Source organism: Grammomys surdaster, unplaced genomic scaffold, assembly GCF_004785775.1.
Source record: "Grammomys surdaster isolate TR1022 unplaced genomic scaffold, NIH_TR_1.0 137, whole genome shotgun sequence".
NCBI lineage: Eukaryota > Metazoa > Chordata > Mammalia > Rodentia > Muridae > Grammomys > Grammomys surdaster.
In genome coordinates this window covers 11,404,977-11,418,007 of record NW_021604595.1, presented here as the reverse complement: position 1 = coordinate 11,418,007, position 13,031 = coordinate 11,404,977, and the positions used below count along the sequence as shown (strand labels likewise).

The 13,031-nt window shown below is 42.8% G+C and overlaps 1 protein-coding gene across 1 annotated transcript in view; it reads right to left on the bottom strand.

Moving 5' to 3' along the window:
- Positions 1–2,265: 2,265 nt before the first annotated feature.
- The window catches only part of Bloc1s5 (biogenesis of lysosomal organelles complex 1 subunit 5), a 37,252-nt gene continuing 26,486 nt past the window's right edge, over positions 2,266–13,031 (bottom strand). Inside the window, exons 4-5 of the mRNA XM_028763208.1 lie at positions 12,568–12,626; positions 2,266–3,582 (exon numbers count right to left, since the gene is read on the bottom strand). Of these exons, the coding sequence (XP_028619041.1) occupies positions 3,403–3,582; positions 12,568–12,626 (239 nt within the window). The 3' untranslated portion in view covers positions 2,266–3,402. The remainder of the gene's footprint in view (positions 3,583–12,567; positions 12,627–13,031) is intronic.

Genomic DNA, 13,031 nt, shown 5'->3' with positions numbered 1-13,031 from the left:
CCAGACCCACACCCTTCTGGATACAGTCACACTGAGATTATGGCTCCAGCTGCTGAATTTCAGGGAAGACATGAGTTTGTCTGTAACAGGGACTACGCTGGAGAACTGGCAAGACTGAGAACTCAAAAGGGTCATGAGAAATGTCAGGAAACATCCAGACCTGTTGGCTCCTTCACTCCACATCCAGACATAAAGGAGAGTCCTAGGCGGTCTTGTCATCACAGTACATGGGGTCAGGACGGAGACTCTCACCCAACACAGACAGAGAGTATTAGACTGGCCCAAGGGGAGAGGGACCCTGAAATGGTCCAGGGTTTGTAGTGTTATGGGAGAGGAACTGTTAGTGATGGGAAGGAGGGACATATGACTATCACTGAAGGGGAGAATCTTGAAAGTGATCCCGGGGAGGAAAAAGGCATGCTTATCACACCAGTCGGCTGTCACTTCAGAAGCAAAAAGGAAGACAAGGAGAAAGAAAGCAACCATCATCCTGCAACTGCACCCCAGCAGTTCTCATGGAAATAAGACACACGCTGTGGGTATGTCTGAGCAAACAGTGCTCAAAACTTTTCCGGGAGTCAAACAAGATGGAGCTAAAATTCTAGATCTGTAAGTTGAGGGAGGAAATCAGACATTGTTCAAAAGCCTCATGGTTAAGGGGAAGATCAGGAAACTCAGGTTCTGTCTACGAATGCATGTTATATTTCCTAGTGAGCATGAGGGATAAAGACTGAGTGTCCACCTTCGAAACTAGAGCAAAAGAAGCACATGGAAAAGCAGGTGAACAGAAGTACATGTGAAAAATCAGGAGAGCAGGGCAAAGCACACAAAATAAAATAACGTAATCTGAGTTTGGTCCCCAGAGTCCAGATGGCAGAAGAGAGAACTGACCCCCACAAATTATCCTCTGATCTCCACATGTGTGGTAGTTTGTTATCCCCTAATTAAAAATAAAGTGGCAAACAGCTCAAAATGATATAAATCCCAATATATTAGTAGTTTTAAGAGGTATAAATGGATTATACTTTCTAGCAAAGAATAACCAGGAAAAAACTCCTCTGTTAGGAAACAACCAGGTTGGGGCTGAATGTACCTATCACAAAGCCCAAAACACACAAAACAAAAATTATTAGTTTTGGGATAATACAGTAAGCCCAGTAGAAAAGGAAATTCTAATACATTGCAGAATCTGAAAGATCCTGTAGAAGGAACAGAAATCTTGCACAGAACAGCCCCGCCCTCACGGACACCCACCCGGAAGTGCACAGAACAGCCCCACCCTCACAGACACCCAGCCACAAGTGTACATTTTCCAAGCACCATGAAACAGGTGGGAAAACCGACTATATCAAACCCCAATAAATCTGTACAATCCAATCTTATATGTAGCTATTATCTGACTAGACTTCAACTACAAGAGGGTTCAATAATAAAAACAATTTAAAATGTGTCTATGTTAGGAAATGAAGAAAAAAAACCTCACCTGTCAAGGAGAGATCAATTAAATACATTCAATCAGGAAATATATTCAATCAACATTTCCTAGTGGTTTAAAATTTTAAGATATCATTTCATCTGATCATTATAATCCTGTGAGCCACATATAACCCACGGTATCTCTGTTCAACAGAGCACAAATGTAAATTATGTAACTGAATTTTTTATATAAAAATAAATAACAAAAAATGATTTGGAAAGGAGGGAAATGAGAAGTGTTTGCTACTGAACACAACAGAGAGGCACACCAACTGACCCTTGTGGAAGTTTAACAGTGCTACACAAAACCGAGAACATTACCATGCAAAGCTTAGAAACTTTGTCCTGGTCAACATCCCTTAGAAAGGTATATGCTGTGTACAAACTTAGGAGGCAACGTGTCTGTTATTTGTGTGCATTGCAAGCCTTTGCTGTGTGGTATGCCGGTGACCGCAGCAGGCACACCCACTGGCACACGGAATTCTAATTTGGTGACAGCAGCTATTAATGGTGCAGTGGTCACGAACGACATTCCACAAAGAGCCTGTGATACAAAGAGGATTTTCACTGCGGCTCCCTCCCTTCCCTTTTCACATGTGGGATATTTTTGGAAGTGTTCTTTTCCATCCGCTGAAAGAGAATTAAGAAAATTCCAGCATGCTTCTGTGTCAGCAAGCGCTCTTTCAGTCCAGGGACCACAGGATGATTGATGAACCTGTCAGGCCTACAGTAGCAGACAGAAAAAGTTGGCAGAAGTTCAGTGTTACTGAAAGAAATCCCAAATACTTATTTCATCTCTTCTATTAGCTTTAATCACATTTCAACATGAGCCAAGAATGAAGCTTTCACAGTCAGCCATACATTTACACAGGCACGCATTGTCGATTTTCTGCAGTGAGAATACTGAGATAACACGACAGCTAGGGATTTTCTGCCTTGCCTTTCTTTACTGAAGAACAGAAAATACTAGAAAGACCCATGTACACCTCAAATCCACTGGCTATGCATCTCCTCAAACAATTGCATGAACTTCTGTTTAGTTTACAACAAATGACATTTGATGCAGTCCTTCCTTAGACTAAGCACAGGCATGGAAAGATCACAGTGGCAGAGGACAGTGGTGTTCCATCTGAGCACACCTGCTAGAGAACAGATGCTAATACGAAGAGGATTTACTCTGACACATCATCCACTGTGTGGACGAGCATTTTTAGCCCACCCAGAGCCCATCTTACATGGCCTGCGAGGGACTTCTTGGCAGATTCTGTTGACTACTCACTGAGCAGCTGAAATGTGCACAGATGCTATTCCTTGGAGTGCTTGCCCAGTGTGAAATGGACAGGAAAGCAAGTAAGTATTATGGGCTAGATGATGGTCCTTGGAGAGGAAAAAGTCAAAATACATTTTGGTTTTTCTAAGCATAGCTTAGAAAATGAAAATATTAAGTGCTACAAGGCTACCAATCATGTATGTCTTGTCACTCAGAGAAACTCATGGCACTGTGTTGCACTGCAAAACCTGTTGTCTCCAGGCAAGCTGTTCAGATGCTGTGATGGGCAGCTGTCATATCTGCCATTTAATCCACAATGTAAAACAAATCATTTGCCCTTGGTGGAATGAAGTGAACCCTTGAAGAAATCTACACTCGAAGCCCTCTAAGCTAATCACTGAAAAGAACAAATCTGTTTAGCAGTAATGTGTCCCACATTCCCTCCTCTTCTTCAGATGATCACAGGTAGGTACATAAGCACCCACCTTCCACTGGACATGTATCTGGCTCCAGCAGTGTCTCTCTTCAGACCTAAGAGTGCTCCTGAGTGTATTGCTAAGATTGAAGGACAGGCTACATGGTTGCTGGGAAGATTTGGGGGGTGGGGGGAATGAGAAAGTGCTTTCTCATTCATCTGTCTCTTTTAGATCAAAGTCTTAAAAGGTGGAAAACTTCGCTAGGTCCTTCTCCATCGCTGCATACTGCTCTCTGAGCCTCTCCATGGCTCTTCTGTGCTCGTCATCCACCTCAGCTCTGCGCTGCGGCTGTCCTTTCAGGAACTCCTCCCACTGGAGCAGACGGTGCTTCTCACTAGCTGTCAAGTGGTCATTAATCACCTGAGGAAAGAAAATGTGAAAGCCACGGTACATTTTGACATACAGTACACAGTACATGTGACACACAGAATGAGACAAGAGAACTTTATCCACTGACTGTTACTGTAACAACCAGCAGATAGTCACAGTGAAAACTATATGACCATTCAATATCCACTGAGAACACTACACGTGAAGCCTGTAACCACAACATTTGGGAGGCTGAGGTTGGAGAATCGCTGTGAGTTCAAGACCAGTCTGGGATACAGAGTGACCTTGGCTCACAAACTGTAAATGAATGATGTTAGAAACCTTTACAACTTTTCTTACTGTGAGTGAACACAGTCACGCAAGGTTTCTACAGTTTATAAAACGCTCAGTGCCTTTCCGGTGCTGTGATCTCACCTGGTACAGGGACTGAGCAAAGAGCCTAGAGCTCACTGGGCAAGTGCTTGACCACCAGCTGTCTCTAGGGTGTCTAGTGTCATTGCATGACAAAAACTCAAGTAATCTTCATGCTTTTGTTTCTCTCAAGTTCTGATTAGCTACACATGATTTTGATCAAATCTGAAAATCTATACTGAAGTCACTGTATGAAAGTAAAATTACTCTTACATTTTCTGAAGCTTTTTTTTTTTTTTGGATACATTAGAAAGAATCACAGGTTACCAGTCACTGGAGAACTGGGGAATTAAAGACATTCTTTGGTTCCGTCTAGTTTTTAAAGTGATATCACCATCTTATGGCAAATATCTAAGTTATTTTCAAGATGGTTTTTAACATTTCTACACCAACAAAGGTTTGCTTTCTTCTGAGTACAAAACAAATACAGATAAAATATTGTAGAAAGAAAAAAAGGATTTGGATTCTGACTAAGTTCTATGAAACAAGCTGCTAGAACCTTTGACAAATGGACGGAACATGTGACGCCCTTCTAAATTCCTGCATACCAACTCCAGAGAGACTAAGAGACTCCGAAAATACTACTACTGTTGTTGCCTGGAGTTCCTTCCCAGAGGTCTAAGGTAAGTCTGAGTTGCTGAAGACACCACATTCTTCAGATGCAGGACTTGGAAGATTTGAGCTGGATCTGACCTGAAAGCCTCCTTCCTGAGGTGTACCAGTGGTGCTCTGCAGGCTGTCGGAGGAGAAAAGCACTTGATGCCTACCAACCACAAGGATGATCAGTGTGGCAAGACATTCCTAAAGAGCATCCTGGCGATAACTAATTGCTGCCTAACTTATACCCACAGGTAAGTAGAGTTCTCACTCCTGATCAAAGCAGCTCTCTTTGCAGCGAGTGGAAACTATTACAGAGCACACCTGGTCAAAATGGAAAAAAACAACTGACCATGGGGTGCCCAACCCCCATTATCCATCCACAGCACAAGGCTGACACCTACAGTGCAGAGCATCTCAGAGAGGAGGTGGGGAGATGGCAAGAGCGAGATGACTTGTACCTCCATGAAATCTCAACAACACGGCTACCTAAACAAGACCTGAACAAGAGTACCAATCAGCATGCCAACAAGGGAGGGAAAAATGTCATGGAGCTCCACCCTAAAGAACTACAGGTGACTAATGACCGCTAAGAATAGGAAAGCTAGTCTTTCCTAGAGATGAGCCCCAAACTGGTTCAACACCTGCAGTCAGCCCTGAAATCAGCAACACTAAGTGGATCTAGCAGGTTGTATTTATTTATTTACATACACAGAGCAGTAAAAGAAGTCACAGATTTGAAAGTGAGTGAGGAGTCCATAGGAGGGGTTGGAGGAAGGAAAAGGAAAGGGGAATTGGTGTGATTATATTTTAACTTAAAAATGGTTTTCAGAAGGTCAGTGAATAGACTGTGAACTTAAATGCCAGCACTTGGCAAAGGTAAAACTGTTTCTGACAGTCTATATGTTTGGGGGCTCTGTAAAGGCCAATACGTTGTCAGTGCCTATGAAATGTACCCCAGAAGTAGTTGTTTGGCATAGCTTACCCACTTCTAAAAGTCTGTCTTGTAACATCATACTATCTCATTTTACAGACAGATAAACGGAGGCTCATGCACACACCTTTGCTTCTCTGCTGTCTCTCACCTAGTAGATGGGTTCCAGGGTCACACTCAGGTCTGTTCAGTATGGAGACCCCTGCCCTTTCCTATAGCAGGTCTTCGGAAGACAGTTTTATACAGGCTGCTAAACATTTCTTAAGCAAGAGGGGGAAAAAAGCTCTGGCTATAGGTTTTCTGCCAAGTTTTCCAACATTTTCAAGAACCAAGAGTTTTCAAGCAAGAATTAAAGTGAGTCTAAAGATGTGGTTTTAGTTCAATGTTCCCTGAATATATGCTGCACAGGGTATAGGGATGTGAGCAGGTGGTAGAGAGGTGAGAAGAGAGGCTGCACAGGGTTCCAGCATCCGATGCATCTGAGAAACTGGTCAGGCAACCATTCTAATAACACATTATTGTTTTAAGTTGTTAGTCGCATAGGTTGGAAAATTCCAAAAGCTGAACAAAACATGAAGAGTTTAACAAATTACTTTAAAAATTTTTGAAAGCAAAAAACCCCAAAAACCCAAAACAAAACAAAACCACAAAAATGACAGTGTGAGCCGGGCGGTGGTGGCACACGCCTTTAATTCCAGCACTTGGGAGGCAGAGGCAGGTGGATTTCTGAGTTCGAGGCCAGCCTGGTCTACAGAGTGAGTTCCAGGACAGCCAGGGCTACACAGAGAAACCCTGTCTCGAAAAAAACAAAAAAAAAGAAAAAAAAAGACGGCGTGAAGGGGAAGCCACATAGCAAGAAGAGAAGATATAAGCACACTTCATGAAAAGGGCACCCTGTTCAACTCATTTATTTACTCACTGTGCGCCACACATCAGTCCTCGTCTTCCCTTTAGGTAAACAGGGAGAGTATTAGCACGCATGCTCGGATGTCGCTTTCCTCCTTTCTCTGTAACTGGCTTAGCTGGCCTTCTGATTTGTTCCATAAGGCAGCTGTCTAGGCTGCCCTCTGTACCAGACAACAGCCAAGTCAGTGTAACTCAATAGGGAGAACCACAGACCTGGGAGGAGGAACAGGAGCCTCATTTCAAATTTATGATCACCCATCACTAGCTGCATGACACTGAGCAAGTTAAATGTTTCTTTAGCTCAAAGAACTGAAGAAAATCATGTTCATAAATAAAGTTTATGAAGACTGGAGGCAATGCCTGTCAAGCTCCTACTTAGTGCCTGAGGTACTTAATAAAAAGTAAATATTATTATACAAGTTTCAGTAAGCTTCTAAAAGCATACCATACCACTGTTTATCCCCCTGCCAGGTAAGTGTTTGTTTCTTCATTTTAATAACACAGTTTTTAGCAATAGGGTTTTGTAATAATGCAAACAACACAGTATCTTAAGTAAAGTCACAGTTCAATTCACTCCACCTGACATAGCCACTGGAAGCCATGTGGCTGTTAGAAAAGCTTCTTAGTAAAGTCAGTTTCAAAGTGTGCATGTGAAGTCAGTGCCCGTGGAGGCCAGTGGCATCAGGTCCCTGGAGCTGGAGTCACAGGAGGGGAGCGGCACTGTGTCAGGGACAGGAAGTGAACGCTGTTCCCCTGCCATAGCACTGTGTCTTCGTTCAAACTTATTTATTCTTATTTATATGCACATGTGTGTCTGTGCAAGTGAATGTCGTGTGTGTGTGTTCCCTTGGCGACAGAAAGGGCGTGGAATGCCAGGAGGTGTGAGCTACCTGAACTGAGTGCTGGGACTCAAACCCCAGTCCTGTGGAAGAGCAGAAGGGGCTCTTAACCACAGAGCCTTCTCATCAGTCCAAAAGCAGTATGTTCTCTTAAGTGACAACCCTCCTCTCCAGCCTCAAGTATTTCTATTTTGGAGCTGCAGAATACTGTATACTAAAGATGTATGTATGTATGTATGTATGTATGTATGTATGTATGTACATATATATTATGTACTTATCCAAGTAGCATTTTGCTATCAGGCAAGTCACTCCTTGAACTCAAAGCCCAGGTAACCAAAAGCTGACAACTCCCACCCCAATCCGTGGCTTTCCTGGCAAGTCCCCGAAGTCTCTCTACTTCCCCTTGCTTACTCATCAGCTGTAGGTTAGTTTTATGCTCATGTACTGATGACACTGTAAGCGTGTACACATGTAAATAAAACCGAGCTACCCAGAAGGTCGACAACTGAAGCTGAGCTGGGATTAGGACTTGTGACCCAGAAGAAGAAAAGAAGCAACCAGCCTGTCTACAAACATTGCCGTTTTCAGAAGATTCTAGATATAAGTGTTCAAAGTCACACACATTCTAGCATGCTACCTGGTGTCTAAGATAGCACCAGAAGGAGAAAGGGCTCCTCAAGGGAAGGGAAGAAATGCCACCTATAGAAAATTAGTCTGAAATATAAAATACTTCAAAAACGACAAGGGCATAGAATATACATTTTTAAAGACCACCACCAAAGGCAATGAAAGTCATAAAGTGCTATGCTTAAAGATAAAAACTTAAGGTTCCTGGTAATCATACATATATGGTTGTTTCTCAAAAAAATAGATAGAACTACCATCTAATTTAGCAATTCTACTTTGGGATATTTGCCCAAAAGAATTAAAGGAGAGGGCATGAATAAACATTTGTAAACCCTCAATGGCAGTATTATTTGGGACAGCCATAGGTAAAGTGATCCAGGTGTCCAGACAGCTATACAGATTCATAAAGTGTTGTATTGTGATTGTGTACATATATACACACAAATGTAGTGCATAAATGTGTGTCTGTGTTATACATACATGATTGTGTACCTATTCAACCTTTAAAAGAACAAATTCTTTAGTATACTACCCTGTAAACAAGCCTTAAAAACCAAATTTTGAGCCATCTTGGGCTAGGAAATTGCTCAGTTGGTAGAATGCTTGTCTGGCTTTAATCGCCAGCACCACCACAAACCAAAGCAACAAAAATGAACAAAAAATCAAGACTGGAGACACAGATCTGTGATTGATTCTAGCACTCAGGAGGTAGAGGCAGAAGGGTCTACCCTCTGCTGCACATGCTCAACTATACAGTGAGTTCAAGGCCCATCTAAGTATACTTACATGACACATCTGAAAGAGTCTAATTCATACAGACAGAAAGTAGAATGCTGGGTGCCAGGCATGGGGATAGAGGATGAATTAGTGTCAACAAGTACCGAGTTTCAGGGCTCTGAAAATTGGTTAATTGGCTACAACTGTGCAGCCAAAGGCAGTAGCTATAATGATAGTGACATTTCTATCTACTTGGTCAAATGAACAAATTAAGTTACAACAGGAAAAGAAAGGTTAATAATAGATTGACTTTCTCTAGTACCACATTAGAGACATTTAAGTAGAAAATGACCCTGAAACTAATCTACATCTAGAACCAAGTCTATGAATGAAGTCTCTACACACAGGAGAAACATTTTTGCATGTATTAGCCTAAGCCGGTAATTCTCCTCATCTTGAAGAGACGTTTGACACGGGAACAGAGGAAGAGAGAGATGTTACTGGCATCTAGCAGACAGAAGTCACTGCCTATGGAGAACCTATTACACATCTGGTCTACAGTACCAGCAGCACCAAGGCTGAGGAGCTCTACTAAGGGAAAGTTCTAAATAGGCCAAATGAGGTTGGGAAGGCCTCTGGAAAGCCAATATGGTGGGTAATGCCTGCTATCCTAGCATCCAGAGGCCGAGGCCAGCCTGAGGGGTACTGGTGAGATCCTGCATCAGGAAGATTCAGAACATCTATTAGTAACACACATGATGTTAACTTTACACAGGCATAAGAAAAATGACTTTAGGAAAAAGTATCAGTGTAAAAACTATTAAAATTATTTTATACAGAGCAATATGCACACATTTCCTCTGCACTTCCTAGTTCTATCAAGAACAATGGTTATAAACTCTATCAACAAGGCTCCATGTGATGTCACTGCTCTCATAACATCGTAAAGGAAGCTAGCTAGAGTCAGTGTCTGTGGTCAAGATGAAACAGAACTCACAGTCAATTCCTTGTCATTGGGGTTGGCTGGACCAGGCAGCCAAAGTAGATGTGTGCATATAGAGCCACATTTGTATTCTGGCCACTGTCCCTGGCCACCTCATCTCTCCATGACCTGTTTTTAGAGTAAGTAGACTTCATAAGCCAACTGCATTTTCAGCTCACTATTCTCTTAGCACCAAGAACACAACTCTGTATTAGGGTAGTTTTTAAGACATGTCAAACAACTGCAGAGTGGGCATATATTGTTCTCTTGAATGTTCTTTTAGATATCAATTGTGGGAACTGTGATTTGGACAAATGATGCTTATCAATTTACTTCCCACAGAATTCCACAAATTGTCTTAACATAAAAGAATTACTGATAAATGGTAACAGCCTATTTTATTCCATTACTACTTCCATCTGTCCTTATTTGGAGAGCCTTTCAAATATACAAAATGTGGCCAACAGGATAACCCAAGGTAACAACTAATATTAGGCAGGAAAGTGCAAACTGGGGTCGTTTTTCATCTGTACATACTTGCTGCACAAGGAACTACTTGACCTTTATGACAAATGTGTATGTGTGTGTGATGTGTATGTATCTGTTATTTGTATGTGTATATATGGTGTATATGTGTTATGTGTATGATGTGTGTGTATGTATGTGTTATGTGCATGTATGTTATTTGTATATGTATATATGGTGTGTATGCGTTATGTGTATGGCGTGTGTGTGCGCGCACGTGTGTGTGTGTGTGTGTGTGCGTGTGTGTATGTACTAAAACCTTGGCCTTGTCAAACTTTGAGGAGGAGGTAAGGTGACAGTAAAGTCAATCTTAAGGCCCTGAGGCCATGCACTTCCGATGCTCTGATAATTAGGTAAGTGTAACACTGAAAGAGCTGGGACTTAGACTAAAGGTTTATCCCAGCAAGCATGTCAAGAACCTTCACTTACTGCTGGTCTGTGAAAATGCACATCTTTTATAACTTCAAGACTCTTAATTTTATTAAACTGTCTGGAGGGGAAAATTCAGAGTATCCCTTATAAATGCAAGGTCCACTGACTGTGCTAGTCCTTGGTGAAAGAGCAGTTCAGTATGTTCCAACACTCCTATGCAAAGCCAGGCACAGTGCCAAAGTCTCTATCACAGAACTTGGGATCAAGAAGCAGGAAGGCCAGGAGTTCATGGCTAGCCTTCGCAGGAGAGCAAGTACGAGGTTAGCTTAAGCTCTATCAGATTATGTCTCAAAATAAAAAACAAACAAGTACGCAGCCAGCATCCTACCAGATACTCTGCTCTCAGAAACAGAAGTGCTCTTGTCCCCAGTAACAAAGCGTGCAGCCCGGGCCCCAGGCTCCCCAGGAGCAAGTGTGCTCCCCAGGTCTAGAAACTGCCTTAACCTTAACAAACAAGAAAGTGTTGCCCCTGGCTGGCGGCAGCTGGTAAAGCACAGGCTAAACCGTACCTGTTGCCCAGGCTGGCCTGTCCACTTGAGCCCTGCCTCCAGTTCCTCGGTGCTAGTGTTCCACCCCACACAGGTCTCCCAACCACAACTCTGCCTCACTATGTCCTCTGTGCTCAGCAAAGCCCGGCTTCCAGAGCTGGACCCCAGAACCTTGGGGTAGCCTACATATCTGGCTTAAGCACCAGGTCCTTTCAGTAAGGCATTTGCCATCAAGTTATTGAGCTTCAAAACTCTCTATGGGCACCCAGAGTTGGATAGAGAATGTGAAATCACAACTCTGGAAGGACTCATTCCATCACCTACCTACGGTGTGGCAGACCTCAGTTTATGAGAATACTCAAGAGAAAGGACTAGAGGGTTCAACATCTGCACTAGTAAACGTGATGTCTATTTTTATTAATTTAGGGGAAAGAATAAATTACTGAAACACTAAGAAATTTCCAGGTGAGAACACCAAATTATCTCATTAACTTACATTACCCTGCTTTCCCACATTTGAATTATGATATAATTCATAGCTGAGCATTGTCTAGCTGAGGCTTCACACCCTCCTGTGACTGTCCACTGAGCACTTGTCACCTTTTCTAAAGGGACATGCATAATGCCACATTGAATATGCCTGCAGGCTCATAGGCAAGGTTTAATTTTTTTTTCTTTTCTCTGCGAGACAAATAACACTTTCAGAAAATAATATGGAAATGTTGAAAAAAGTCTACAGTTGCATTATTAAACATGGCTGGGGGCTGGGAAATGGCTAAGTTGGTGAAGTACTTACACTCAGATCCTGGGAGTACAACAGGCAGCTGTAACTATGGTGCTAGGGGAGGGGGTGTCAGAAACAGGTGGATCCCTACAGCTCACTGTTCAGCAATCTACCCAAATCCATGAACCCTGTGTCAGTGAGGCCCTGTCTCCAAAAGTGAGGTAGAAGGAATTGAGGCAGACACCTGATGCCCAACTCTGGCCTCAAGAAGCACACATGGCCATAGGCACACTGCACATCCCACCACACACCACACACACACACACACACACACACACACACACACCACACAAATGCATGCATGCATTTAAAAAGACTAAAGGCACACTGCATATCCTACCACAGACACAAACATCTAAAAGGATGACAGTGCCACTATGCTTTCAACACTTCTTAATGTGTTGCCGTCTTTACATCTTTTTTGTTTAATTTCTGTATATTTGTAATGTGTATCAGTGTTTTGCGTGCATGTATGTTTGCGCATCACATGCATGCAGTGCCTGAGGAAGCCAGAAGAGGACACTGGATCCCCTGGGACTGGAGCAACTGGTAATTGTGAGCCACCACGTGGGTGCTGGGAACTGAGCCTGAGTCTGCTGGAAGAGCAGTGCTCTTAACTGCTGAGCCATCTCTCCAGCTCCGTCTTTCAGTCTTTTAGTCACTGCATCATAGAAAATAAATTCAGAGATGCTGGATTAGAAGCAACTGCTGATAATGTAACAACAGGTCGGAGAAGTCTGTGCCCTTTTGCTCAAGTAGCCCATTTTTACCTTTTTCCGTTCCTGTTCTCTCTGCTGGATTCTACAGATGAAGTCGTTAGCTGCGTGCACTGAAATAAAACAGACAGTGGGGTTTCAATAGCAGCCTCTGCTCAGGAAGACACCGATCTAGCTTCTCAACAGTGTATTAAAACTAGATATTAGTTTCCAGTTGGAGGGGTGGCTAAGAGGAAAAGTACATTTGGTCCACACATTCAGGATGGCATAGCTGGAAACGCCATTGTTTTTGAGCTCTGAGCTATAATCCAAAGAGCACAGAGCTACTAAGCCCACTGATATGTTGGCACCAACCACCTTAATGTTCTCTACAAAGGAGAACATCCGATGAACTCACAGTCACACTCAGAGCAATGAGGCCCATCGTCTGAGCCTTCTCACTCAGAGGCAAGGCCTCACAGCCAGATGGCCCCACAGCTTCTGATCACTCTTCTTCCCTCTGCTCCTGCTTTCTAACT